Genomic DNA, 11757 nt, shown 5'->3' on the forward strand with positions numbered 1-11757 from the left:
TAAGTCATGTCTGAGTCTTTGCGACCCCATGGACTACAGCATTCCAGGTTTCCCTGTCCTTCACTATCTCCCAGAACTTGATCAAACTCATGTCCATTGAGTCGGTGATGCCATCCAACCATCTCATTCTCTGTCGTCCCCTTCTCCTCCTGCCCTCAATCATTCCCAGCATCAGGGTCTTTTCCAATGAGTTGGCTTTTTGAATCAGGTGGTCCAAGTATTGGAGTTTCAGCTTCAGCATCAGTCCTTCCAATGAATATTCAGGACTGATTTCCTTTAGGATTGACTGGTTTGATCTCCTTGCAGTCCAAGGGACTCTCAAGAGTCTTCTCCAACACCACAGTTCAGAACATCAATCCTTTGGCGCTCAGCCTTCTTTATGGTACAACTCTCACATCCATACATGACTACTGGAAAAGCCATAGCTTTGACTAGATGGATATTTGTTGGCAAAATGATGTCTCTGCTGTTTAATATGCTGTCTAGGTTGGTCTTTTCTTCCAAAGAGTGTCTTTTCATTTCATGGCTGCAGTCACCATCTGCAGTGATTTTGGAGTCCAAGAAAAGAAAATCTGTAACTGTTTCCATTATTTACTCATCTATTGTCATAAAGTGACAGAACAAATGCCGTGATCTTAGTTTTTTGAATGTTGAATTTTTAAACCAGCTTTTTCACTCTCCTCTTTCACCTTCATCAAGAGGATCTTTAGTTGCTCTTCACTTTCTGCCTTTAGGGTGGTGTCATCAGCACATCAGGAAAGCTGTGATGTTGTCCAAAGGCCTGAGAACCAGAAAGCTGATGTTGCAGGCTCCAGTCTGGGTCTGAAGACACGAGAACCAGGAGTGGCGAGTGCAGGCAGAGAGCAGTGTCCCAGCTCAGACAGTCAGGCGGACAGTGAGGTCTACCTCCTTCCACCTTTTTGTTGTGTTCAGGCCCTCAGTGTTTCAGGTGGCATCCACCTACACGGGAGAGGGCCCACAGCTCAGCTCAGTCTACTGATTCAAACGCAGACTCTTCCAGAAACACCCTCACAGACACACCCAGAAATCACGTTTCACTGCTGTGCAGCCTGTGGTCCAATCAAGGTAACTCATGAAATTAACTCTCACGTTTCCTGTTGATTAACTCAAAGTCAGATGATGAGGACCCCTGATTGCATGTGCTGAAAACCGGTCACAGGAGTGAGGGACACCCCCACTGCACACAGGGCCTTTGGGGCAGGAGTGCTCCCCGTGCTCCCCAGGTCCTGGTCACCTTCAAAGACTACGGGCCTCTCTTAGCCCTGTCCCCCTGGGAAGAACCGTCCACCCGACTGGCCAGGCGGGGGCTCAAGGCACTGCGGCTGGACAGGACCCCTGATCTCCTTGGAGGGGGTCCCTCCCCCTGGAAAGTGCTGGGGCGGGGTGTTGTCAGCTAGAAAGAAAAACGCCTTGGCGGACTTCCCTGCCGGCCCAGTGGTTAAGATTCCATGCTTTCACTGCAGGGGGTGCAAGTTCCGTCCCTGGCATTCAGCCCCTGGTTGGGAACCAAGATCCCGCCTGAGGACTGGGGAGGCAGATGTCCAGATGCTGGCTTGGTCCCCTGTGGAGCCTTTACCACCTGCCCCTGGCCCTGGACACATCCCCTCGCCCGTCTTTCCTGCTGTTTTCTCTCCTGAGGCGCTTAGCAGCGCACAACCGTAGGACATGTGTTATCATGTCTCATTTATTGCCACCCTTCACCCCCTGTAGAGGCTCAGATGGTGAAGAATCCAGCTTCAGTGCAGGAGACTGGGGTTCGATCCCTGGGTCGGGAAGATCCCCTGGAGACGGAAATGGCAACCCACTCCAGTACTCTTGCCTGGAGAATCCCATGGACAGAGGAGCCTGGGGACTACAGTCCATGGGGTCACAAAGAGTCTGACACCACTGAAGCGACTAACACTGAAGTAAACTCACTGGGCCCAACTTTTGCTGCTGCCCCACCCCTCCCCGCGTGGCTATGTCCCAGCTCCTAGAGCGAGACTGCGAGTGGTGACTGAGGATCTGGAGGCTCCGGAGCCTAGACCGGGTGCCTCTGATGACCTCCTGTGATGTCTGTGTCAGCTGGCCCCTCTGGGTCAGGACCTTTGACGTCCAGCGCAGGGCTGTGCCGAGGAGTCCACAGTCAAGGCTCCGTGAGGGCTCCAGCGCAGGCGTGGCTGGTTGGGGACAAGGCTCCTCCCGCGCGTGTCCCACGGTGCCAGCGTTCCGCCAGGCGCCCCACAGGGCTGTTACAGCTGCTTTGAAAATGAGCCTGTCAGATCTGCAGATTTTATTTTCCCTTCCCCAAAGAGGCCCCAGGCCCCAGAGAACGGGATCCCGTTGCTCCCGGGGACTCCTCCCTCCTTCCCCAAGCCCGGGCCAGGGGGCGGGGCCTGGCATGGGGAAGAGCCGGGGATACAGACCCGGGGGCGCGGCCTGCAGCTCTCGCTTCTCCCTAGCCTTCCCCTTGTCCTCCTGGACCACTCAGTGCTCTGCTCAGTGCTCCCTCCAGGGCCTCCTTTCTGGCAGGGGAGGTAAAGACAAGCTAAAGGGAGAGCAATGTTTGGGCTGAGCTGTAAGCCAAGGGCTTTATATTCGTGAATTCACTGGGGATTTCATAAAGACCCTGCGGGGCAGGGTAGGTCTGACCGCTCAGATAACCCCTGGGTCCCAGCCTGCCTGGGAGCCTTGGGGAACTGTCTTGTTGTTCAGTCGCTAAGTCACATCCAACTCTTTGCGACCCCGTGAACTGCATGCAGCACGCCAGGCTTCCCTGTCCTTCACCATCTCCCAGAGTTTGCTCAAACTCATGTCCATTGAGTCAGTGATCCCATCCAACCATCTCATCCTCAGTCGCCCCCTTCTTCTCCTGCCCTCAGTCTTTCCAGCATCAAGCTCTTTGAATCAGGTACCTGAAGTATTGGAGCTTTAGCTTCAGCATCAGTCCTTCCAATGAATATTCAGGGTTGATTTCCTTTAGGATGGACTGGTTGGATCTCCTAGCAGTCCAAGGGACTCTCAAGGGTCTTCTCCAACACCACATTCCAAAGCATCAATTATTAGGTGCTCAGCCTTCTTTGTGGTCTAACAATCTGGGAGGCTACAGAACTGCACTCATTCAAGAGTGCCGCCTGCTCCTGACAGGGCCCCTTGTTGGTTGTTGGGGACACCTGGGTGGCAAAGGCAGACCCCACCCCTCTGACATGGAGCAGAGATGAGCATGTAATGGGACCCCCACCTAGCAAAGGTGAGACTGTTCACCTCAGCTTAGGACTGGAACCCGGCCCAAATCCACAGTCTTCCAACTAAGGTCACACAGCTGGTCTCACGACTTAATGAAGCTCCGATTCTTGAGGTCTCATCACAGAAAGAATTCAGTGAGAGAGGAAGTGATAGGAAGAAGCAGAGTTATTAACATAGGACGCTTGTAAGAGGTGAAGATGGGTAAGTGAGGGAGCTCTGCCCCCAAGGATTAAAAAAAAAGTTGCTCAGTTGCAAGGGACTCTTTGCAACCCCAGGGAGTGCAGACCCACCAGCCTCCCGTGTCCATGGCATTCTCCAGGTAAGAATACTGGAGCAGGTTGCCATTTCCTTCTCAGAGGATCTTCCCAAACCCAGGGATCAAACCTGGTCTCCTGCATTGCAGGTGGATTCTTTACCATTTGAGCTACCAGGGATGCCCCTCCCTGCCACCAAGGATTAAGTGGGCTACAATCTTACAGTTAAAGGAACACGGGGGAGGGAATACGGTCCAGTAACTGTCTTGAGTGATCATCAACTTACAGTGGCCTCCTAAAGTTTCCTAGGTTTCCCTATCTGCAGCTACCTGTATGACTATCTGATACTATCCCTAACATAGCGACTTTCCAGTAGGAATTGAGAAGGGATGGGGTACGGGGTGGCATGAAGCATGGCCATCAGGCCAAGGGGCGTTGCCTTGGAACACTAGTTCTCAACCAGGGGACTGTGGTCAGGTCTGGAGGGGGCCGTCTTAAGATGTGGTGGAGGGAGTCCTATTGGCCTCTGGTGGGTGGGGCCAAGGCTGAACCAGCTTGCAAGGTACAAGACAGTCCCCACAGCAAGGAGAGGTCAGCCCAGATATCACTAGTGCCCCGGCTGAGAAATGGGTTGGAGGGCATGCAGAAAAGTCGGTGTGGCTTGGAGGCTGGTGAACACGGGAAGGGCAGACAGGGGGTTCAGAACGGTCCCGGCGGCCTCTAAGCCCCCTGGAGTCCTTAGTGCCCTGGGCGAGCCCCCTGCAAAGCCAGGCCCAGGTTGCCCGACAGCCGCACTCGCGAGCAGGCGACAGACACCCGCAACCGCCAGCACTGCGGGCCTCGGTTTCCCTCACGGGGGTAACGGGAGCCCCGAGGGCCTGGGCGTGGGCCAGGAGTGACAGGGCGACGCCTGCTTGGGATTCTATTACAGAAAAAAGGGAGTCGATGCTAATAAAGGGGCACGTCCAACCCCGCGCCCCGACCCAGCTTCGCCTGGCCTTGGTCCCATCCCAGCGACCGCCTCGGGGACCCGATCGGTGGGCGGGCTTCCGGGAGAACTACAACTCCCAGGATGCTTCGCGCCTTAAACGCCCGAGAGCGCCGCGGCCGCCGGCAGCCAATGGGGTGGAGGGGTGGGGCCTCGGCGCACGTGGCGTCCTGACGCACTGGCGGCGACGTCGGGGTTTGTGTGCGCGAGAGGCCGCCGATAAAGGTTGGGTGCCTCGCGCCGGGGGCCGTTGGGAGGGAGCGCGCCCCCGCCCCCTCCCCGGCCCCCGCTCCCTCCGCGCCGCCGCCGGGGCCCTGCCTTCCCGTCGACCCCTGCGGGAGGGCCCTGGGCCGCCTCCGCTCGTTCCCCGGTCGGGGCCGCAGGTGAGAGACCGGAGGGGCGGGGGTGGGGGAGGGACCGGAGGGCGGAGACGTTGGGGAAACGGCGAACGTGAAACCGGAAGGGGTGCCTTAAAGGGAAGGGTGCTGCCTCACCTCCGACTTTTGTCCGCCGGGCTGGCCCCACCCTCTTAAAGGGCAAGGGACCGCTCTTTAAAAGGGTCGGGGCAGGTAGTGCAGTTCCTAAGGTCTCCCCTTTTCCATCGCCCCTCAACCCCAAGCCGCACCCCCAGAAAGAATTCGCCTCCTAAAGGCCTCTGACAGTGCCCCACACGCTGAAGGAAAACCTTCTGAATCCTAGTGGCTTCAAAGCAAGTCCCTAGTTTAGCTCAGCAAGATAGGTGGGTACGCGGGCGCAGAACCCTCTTAAAGGGGAAGTCGGGCCTGATGGAAGGGTGTGGCCTGGCCTCTTGACGGGTTGCTGTTTACTGTATCAGCAGGGTCCGGTCCCTTCCATAGCACGGCTGTCTTCTCCTTAAGGCATGTTGCCTTCTGAAAGACACGTGCAGCTTCCTGGGGTAGTCTCTTAAAAAAAGAGGTGCTTCCATTTCAAAGGGGTCGCTCACTTTTTCTCAAAGGGGATCTTTATGGCCTGTGCAGAGGCGATGGCCCGCTTTGTTTCACTCAAGATGTGTTCACCGAGCACGCACTCTGTGGCAGACGCCTTCCAGACTCTTGGCGCCGGAAAGCAACAGTGAACAAGATGCCATTAGCATCCAGTGGACAGAGGCCAGGGGCTGACCAACTTGCAGTACAGGGAACAGCCCCCTGGATCCCTGTCCAGCCCCAGATCTCAGCGGCGCTGATGCTAGGAAACTCTGATTATGAAGTATGTTAGAAAGTGATAAGCTCCATGGCGGAGGGATAATAAGGTAGAGAAAGAGATTGCAGCGTGTTGGCAGGGACTGCAGAGTTTAGTAGGGTGATCAGGGAATACTTCCCGGAGATGACGTTTCCACAAAGCCTTGGAGGTGAGGGAGGGAAGGGACTTCTAGGCAGGGGCCTGTGTGAGGGCCCCAGGTGGGAGCGGGCATGCCTGCTGTGGCCCGGTGAACAGGGAGCTGTGAGGGTTGGAGAGGCCAGCAGGCAGAGAGTCAGGGAGGGGAGGAGGCCACAGGCCGTGGGAAGTCTGGTCTGTAGGTTTTTGGGAGGGACCTGTCTTCTGCTGTCAGATGAGAGCTGTGGAAGCCCTTAGCACAGAGCCATGAGATGGTCTGTGTCAGCAGTTTCCATTCAGCCTCTGTGTTGGGAGCAGGCTGGGGGTGGGAAGGGATGGGAACTAGGAGAACTGTCAGATTTCAGCGATGCTCCTGCCAGAATAGGGGAGTCGGATAATGGACTGGTCAGAGAGCAAGAGAGAGAGGAGTCGAGGGTACCTGGGGACTTTTGGCCTGAGGAAAAACAAAGGTGTTTTCAGAGATGGAGAAGACTGGGGGTGAAAGAGATATTTGCAGCGGGGCGGGACACAGAGGGGAGACAGCAGGAGCAGCAATTGGAGCTGGAGCTAGGTGTGGGGCCTGTTAAGTGTGAGGTGTCTTTTAGGCGCCTAGCAGGGGTGTAGGTGTCCGAGGGCAGGTGTCAAGTGGAGAGGAGTTTTGGAATGGTCCCGTTTGCAGATTGTGGAGTCCCAGGTGGTGGGGGCCCCCAGGGAGAGGGTGGGTGCAGAAGAGGAGGGCTGGCAGAGCCCTGGACTCCCCAGTATTCACAAGTAGGACCGCCACCCGCAACAGAGGAGGGCTGGCAGGCGAGAGCGGGGAGCCCAGGAGCCAGGGCAGTGGTTCAAGGAGAGAGAAGCAAGGTGTCTGCTGACCACTGAGCAGAGACCACTGCGTTTAGCACCATGGAGGCCATGAGTGTGGGGGAGGGTCTGGCTGGCAGGGTTTGAGATGGGAGGAAGGGTATACTGGGGGCATGTTGGGGTGGCTTTGCACGGAGACAGAAAGGAGGCCACAGCTGGAGGAGGAAGTGGGGTGAAGGGTCTTTGTTCTTTTTAAAGATGGGAGACTTAGCCCGTGGGTGTACTGATGGGGACGGCCCAGGAGGTGAGGAAAATCGGAGTCTTTGGCGCAGAGGCAGGAGGCAGATGGCAGGGGTGGGGGGCAGTTCAGGGTTTCTCAGCCTCAGCAGCCTTGGCATTTTGAACCGATGGCGCTTTGCTGTTTGGGGGGTGAGTGGTTCTGTCCCATGCGTTTAGTACGTAGAGCAGCGCCTCTGGCCGCTGCCCAGTAGATGCACACCCAGTCTGCAAGTATGTAGTGGGGGCGTGCAGATCACATCGCCCTGTTGAGAACCACTGGGGAACTGCTGCATCGTGGGAACATTCTGTTCTGGTTGCTTGTATTTTCTCAGCCACAGGGTCAGTGGCAGACCCCACCTGCTAAGAGCAAGAGGGGAGAGGAGAGGAGAGGCGCCAAGTGTCACCTGGTGGGCAGCGCAGGGCGATGGGGAGGGAGCTTTGAGATCCTTGGGCTTGGATGTGCAGGGAGACGGAAGCCAGGCGGCTTCGGGTCACCAGCAGCACCTATGCTGGGTAAGGGGGTGGCGAGGGTCTGGATGGGGGCTAGGGTGTGGGCTGCAGGGTCAGTGGTGGGTTCGGCCGCCAGGAGGGGACGCTGGAGCAGGATGCATGGCAGTGGAGAGTGGGTGTCGCAGAGGCTTCGTCTAGAGGGAAGGGGCTTCGGCAGTGGGAGCAGGTACTAAGGCAGGATGGAGGAGGAGGTCTTTAGAGCTAGCCAGCCGAAAGAGCCAGAGCCAGGGCGCTAGAGACCAGGCGTCCTTCAAGGACACGCCTGTCTTTAGGGGGTCGGGGAGAGAGTCCTCCCGCCTTCGGGAGGGGATGCCCCGTATCGGGGAGTGACCAGCTCCTCCCAGTGTGCCCGAAGTTTCCCGTTGAGCACCCAAGGCCTCCATCGTGGGCAACCTCCTTGTCCGAAGGGAGGTGCTCCCTGCCTCTGAAAGGGCCAGCCTGTGGGTGTGGGGCTGCGATAGTCCGGCGTGTGAGTGGAGGTGCGGGGAGCCCCCGGCCTGCCCTGACCCCCGCGTCCCTCCCCAGGTGTGATGGTCGGCTCCCACGCGGACATGGCGCCGGCCTCGACAGCCGAGGGGGCCGGCGAGAAGCCTGGGCCCGCGGCCCCCGCCCCGCCGGCGCAGTATGAGTGTGGGGAGTGCGGCAAGTCCTTCCGCTGGTCGTCTCGCCTGCTGCACCACCAGCGCACGCACACGGGCGAGCGGCCCTACAAGTGCCCCGACTGCCCCAAGGCCTTCAAGGGCTCGTCGGCGCTGCTCTACCACCAGCGGGGCCACACGGGCGAGCGGCCCTACCAGTGCCCCGACTGCCCCAAGGCCTTCAAGCGCTCGTCGCTGCTGCAGATCCACCGCAGCGTGCACACGGGCCTGCGCGCCTTCACGTGCGGCCAGTGCGGGCTCGCCTTCAAGTGGTCCTCGCACTACCAGTACCACCTGCGGCAGCACTCGGGCGAGCGGCCCTACCCCTGCCCGGACTGCCCCAAGGCCTTCAAGAGCTCGTCCAGCCTGCGGCGCCACCGGCACGTGCACACGGGCGAGCGGCCCTACGCCTGCGGCGTGTGCGGCAAGAGCTTCACGCAGAGCACCAACCTGCGGCAGCACCAGCGCGTGCACACGGGGGAGCGGCCCTTCCGCTGCCCGCTCTGCCCCAAGACCTTCACGCACTCCTCCAACCTGCTGCTGCACCAGCGCACGCACGGCGCCGCCGCTGCCGCCCCAGCCCCGGGCGCCGGCCCCGGGCCTCCGCCGCGCGAGCCCGCTGCCGGTGGCAAGGTCCTAGTCTCCGACGCCTACCTGCAGGGGCCCCTGCCGCCGCCCAGCCCGCCCGCGCCGCCGCCGCCCGCGCCCCCGCCCGTGGTGCCCGAGCTCTTCCTGGCCGCGGCCGAGACCACGGTGGAGCTGGTGTACCGCTGCGACGGCTGCGAGCTGGGCTTCGGCAGCGAGGAGCTGCTCCTGGAGCACCAGCCGTGCCCGGGGCCCGACGCGCCGCCCCCGCCAGCCGCAGCGCCCTCCGAGGTGCCCAAGGCAGACCCGCCACCGCCGCCACGGTCCCCGCTGCCCCAGCCCGCTCCCGCCGCCGCCGCCGCCGCCGCCCCCCCAGGCTTCGCCTGCCTCCCCTGCGGGAAGTCCTTCCGGACGGTGGCCGGTCTCTCCCGCCACCAGCACAGCCACGGGGTGGCGGGCGGGCAGGCGTTCCGCTGCGGCAGCTGTGACGGCGCCTTCCCGCAGCTGGCCAGTCTGCTGGCGCACCAGCAGAGCCACGTGGAAGAGGCTGCGGCCGGGCGCCCGCCCCCCCAGGCCGAGGCCGCCGAGGTCACCTGCCCGCAGGAACCGCTGGGGCCCACACCCGGCCCCCCGGCCCCCGCGCCCGCCCCGGCCTCGGCGGAGCGGCCCTACAAGTGCGCCGAGTGTGGCAAGGCCTTCAAGGGCTCGTCCGGGCTGCGCTACCACCTGCGGGACCACACCGGCGAGCGGCCCTACCAGTGCGGCGAGTGCGGCAAGGCCTTCAAGCGCTCGTCGCTGCTCGCCATCCACCAGCGCGTGCACACGGGCCTGCGCGCCTTCACGTGCGGCCAGTGCGGGCTCGCCTTCAAGTGGTCCTCGCACTACCAGTACCACCTGCGGCTGCACTCGGGCGAGCGGCCCTACGCCTGCGGCGAGTGCGGCAAGGCCTTCCGCAACACGTCGTGCCTGCGGCGCCACCGGCACGTGCACACGGGCGAGCGGCCCCACGCCTGCGGCGTGTGCGGCAAGAGCTTCGCGCAGACCTCCAACCTGCGGCAGCACCAGCGCGTGCACACGGGGGAGCGGCCCTTCCGCTGCCCGCTCTGCCCCAAGACCTTCACGCACTCCTCCAACCTGCTGCTGCACCAGCGCACGCACTCGGCCGAGCGGCCCTTCGCCTGCCCGGTCTGTGGCCGCAGCTTTGTCATGGCCGCCTACTTGCAGCGGCACCTGAGGACGCATGCCCCCGCGGTCCCCGCGGCCGGCCCCCAGCCCCCGGCCCAGCTGGCCGCTGCCCCTGCCCCATCGGCCACCCAGGATGTACACGTCCTCCCCCACCTCCAGGCCACGCTCTCCCTAGAGGTGGCCGGGGGAACAGCCCCGGCCGCGGCCCCTGGCCCCGCCGCTCCCAACTCGCAGACGTTTCTCCTGGTGCAGACCGCTCAGGGCCTGCAGCTGATCCCCAGCAGCGTCCAGCCGCCCACGCCCCCGCCCCCGCCAGCGCCCCCCAAGCTCATCCTGCTGCCCACCTCTGGCCCCGCTGGGGGGGCCAGCTGCGCCCCGCAGGGCCCGCGGGCCGCGGGGAAAGCTGGGCTGGGGGCTGGAGTAGTCTGGCTGCCAGGCCCTGGGGGGTTAGGCGTGCAGAGAGGAAGCAACGCTGGGGCGAACGTGGCAGGGCAGAGCCTCATAGTTCTGCAGAACGTGGCGGGTGGGGAGACAGGCCCGCAGGAAGTGAGTGGGGTTCAGCTCCAGCCCCTTCGTCCAGCCCCGGAACTGACCACTGTCCAGCTCCAGCCGGCCCAGGAGGTGACCACAGTCCAGCTCCAGCCTGTGACGGGTCCACTGTCCAGTTCCAGCGGGGGAGCCGTGACCACCGAGGCGCCTAACCTGCTGGTGGTTCAGAGCGGGGCGGCGGAGGAGTTGCTGGCGGACCCTGGCCCAGGGGAGCCTGGCGAGGCCGAGGCTGGCCCGGGGGTGGTCCCGGATGTGCTCTTTGAGACGCTGCAGACGGAGGAGGGGCTGCAGAGCGTGCTGGTGCTGAGCGGGGCCGACGGGGAGCAGACCCAACTGTGTGTGCAGGAGGTAGAGACCTTACCGTCGGGGCTGGCGGAGCCGCCCGCCTCCGGCCCTCCCGGACAGAAGCTGCTCATTATCCGCAGCGCCCCGGCCGCAGAGCTGCTGGAGAACAGCAGCGCTGGGGGAGGCGCCGCTGCGCTGCAGCTGCTGGCGCCCCCACCACCTGGCCCAGCCTCTGCTCCCGCGGGCGTCCCTGCGGCCCCGGGCCCCCAGATGGTACAAGTGGTACCCGCAGGAGCGGCACCCGGGGGCGTGGCCCCACAGGGCCTGCCCTCCATCCAGATTGTCCAGACTCTGCCCGCGGTCCAGCTGGTGCACACGTTTTGAGTCGGACCACCAGTACCTCTTCCCCCGCCACAAAGAGGCCACTACCCCATCTCCTCCTGGGCTGGGCTGGGCTGGGGGAGGGGAGCTGCAGGCTGGGCTTGCTAATAAAGACCGGAATCCCCTCTCTTGTGTTTATTCTTCTTGGTGGGGTGGGAGGTCAATGTCATGACCATAGCCACCACTTGGGAACTGGGGAGTCTCCTGCTTCCTGGTTCGCAGGTGACTCTGCATCTTGGGGCCCGCCGCTGCTCCTATGTGGGGCCCTGTTTATCCATTTTTTAAGAAAAGGGATGCAACGGTCACGGGATGGGGGAGGCGCTGGAATCTGGAACCCCGGCGCTGCCACTTATTCTCTGTAAGTGACCGCGCCCCTCCTCGCGCAGAAAAACAGGTGGATGGCGGGGATGCTTATCCCGACGGTCACTGAGAGCCCTGCTGGGCAGCTGGGGAACCTGTGGGTCTGAGATGCTGTCGCAGCCCCGCCCACGGAAGTCGGGGAGCCAGTGGGACTCAAGCCGCCTTCGCGGCCCCGCCCCCGCGCTCAAGTCGCTTAGCAACGAGGGGCCGTCGGGAAGCCGGTCGGGTGCACGCTGGGTAGGCCCCGCTGCCCGCCCCCACCCCGTCTACAGTTCCAGGCCCTTCCGTCCGGCACGCTCCACTACCAGCGTCCCGCACGCCCCGCTCTCTCCGCCGCTCCTCCTGGCTCTAACCCATTCGG

General features: G+C 62.1%; 1 protein-coding gene across 3 annotated transcripts; it reads left to right on the forward strand.

The window, feature by feature from the left end:
- The first annotated feature begins 4664 nt into the window (after positions 1-4664).
- ZNF628 (zinc finger protein 628) lies at positions 4665-11163 on the forward strand. 3 transcript variants are annotated; one of them, XM_055411169.2, is made up of 2 exons: positions 4665-4871; positions 7939-11163. In XM_055411169.2, exon 2 carries the CDS (start codon positions 7944-7946, stop codon positions 11037-11039), a length of 3096 nt encoding a protein of 1031 aa, XP_055267144.2. In that variant the 5' UTR covers positions 4665-4871; positions 7939-7943; the 3' UTR covers positions 11040-11163. The 3 variants fall into 3 exon arrangements, with proteins under 3 accessions (XP_055267144.2, XP_088686437.1, XP_088686436.1); XM_088830311.1 differs by lacking the exon at positions 4665-4871 and adding an exon at positions 5021-5715; XM_088830310.1 differs by lacking the exon at positions 4665-4871 and adding an exon at positions 7393-7416.
- The last annotated feature ends 594 nt before the right edge of the window (positions 11164-11757 follow it).

The sequence above is a fragment of the Moschus berezovskii genome, chromosome 22 (assembly GCF_049115385.1).
Source record: "Moschus berezovskii isolate FMDL1 chromosome 22, NW_MosBer_1.0, whole genome shotgun sequence".
Taxonomy (NCBI): domain Eukaryota; kingdom Metazoa; phylum Chordata; class Mammalia; order Artiodactyla; family Moschidae; genus Moschus; species Moschus berezovskii.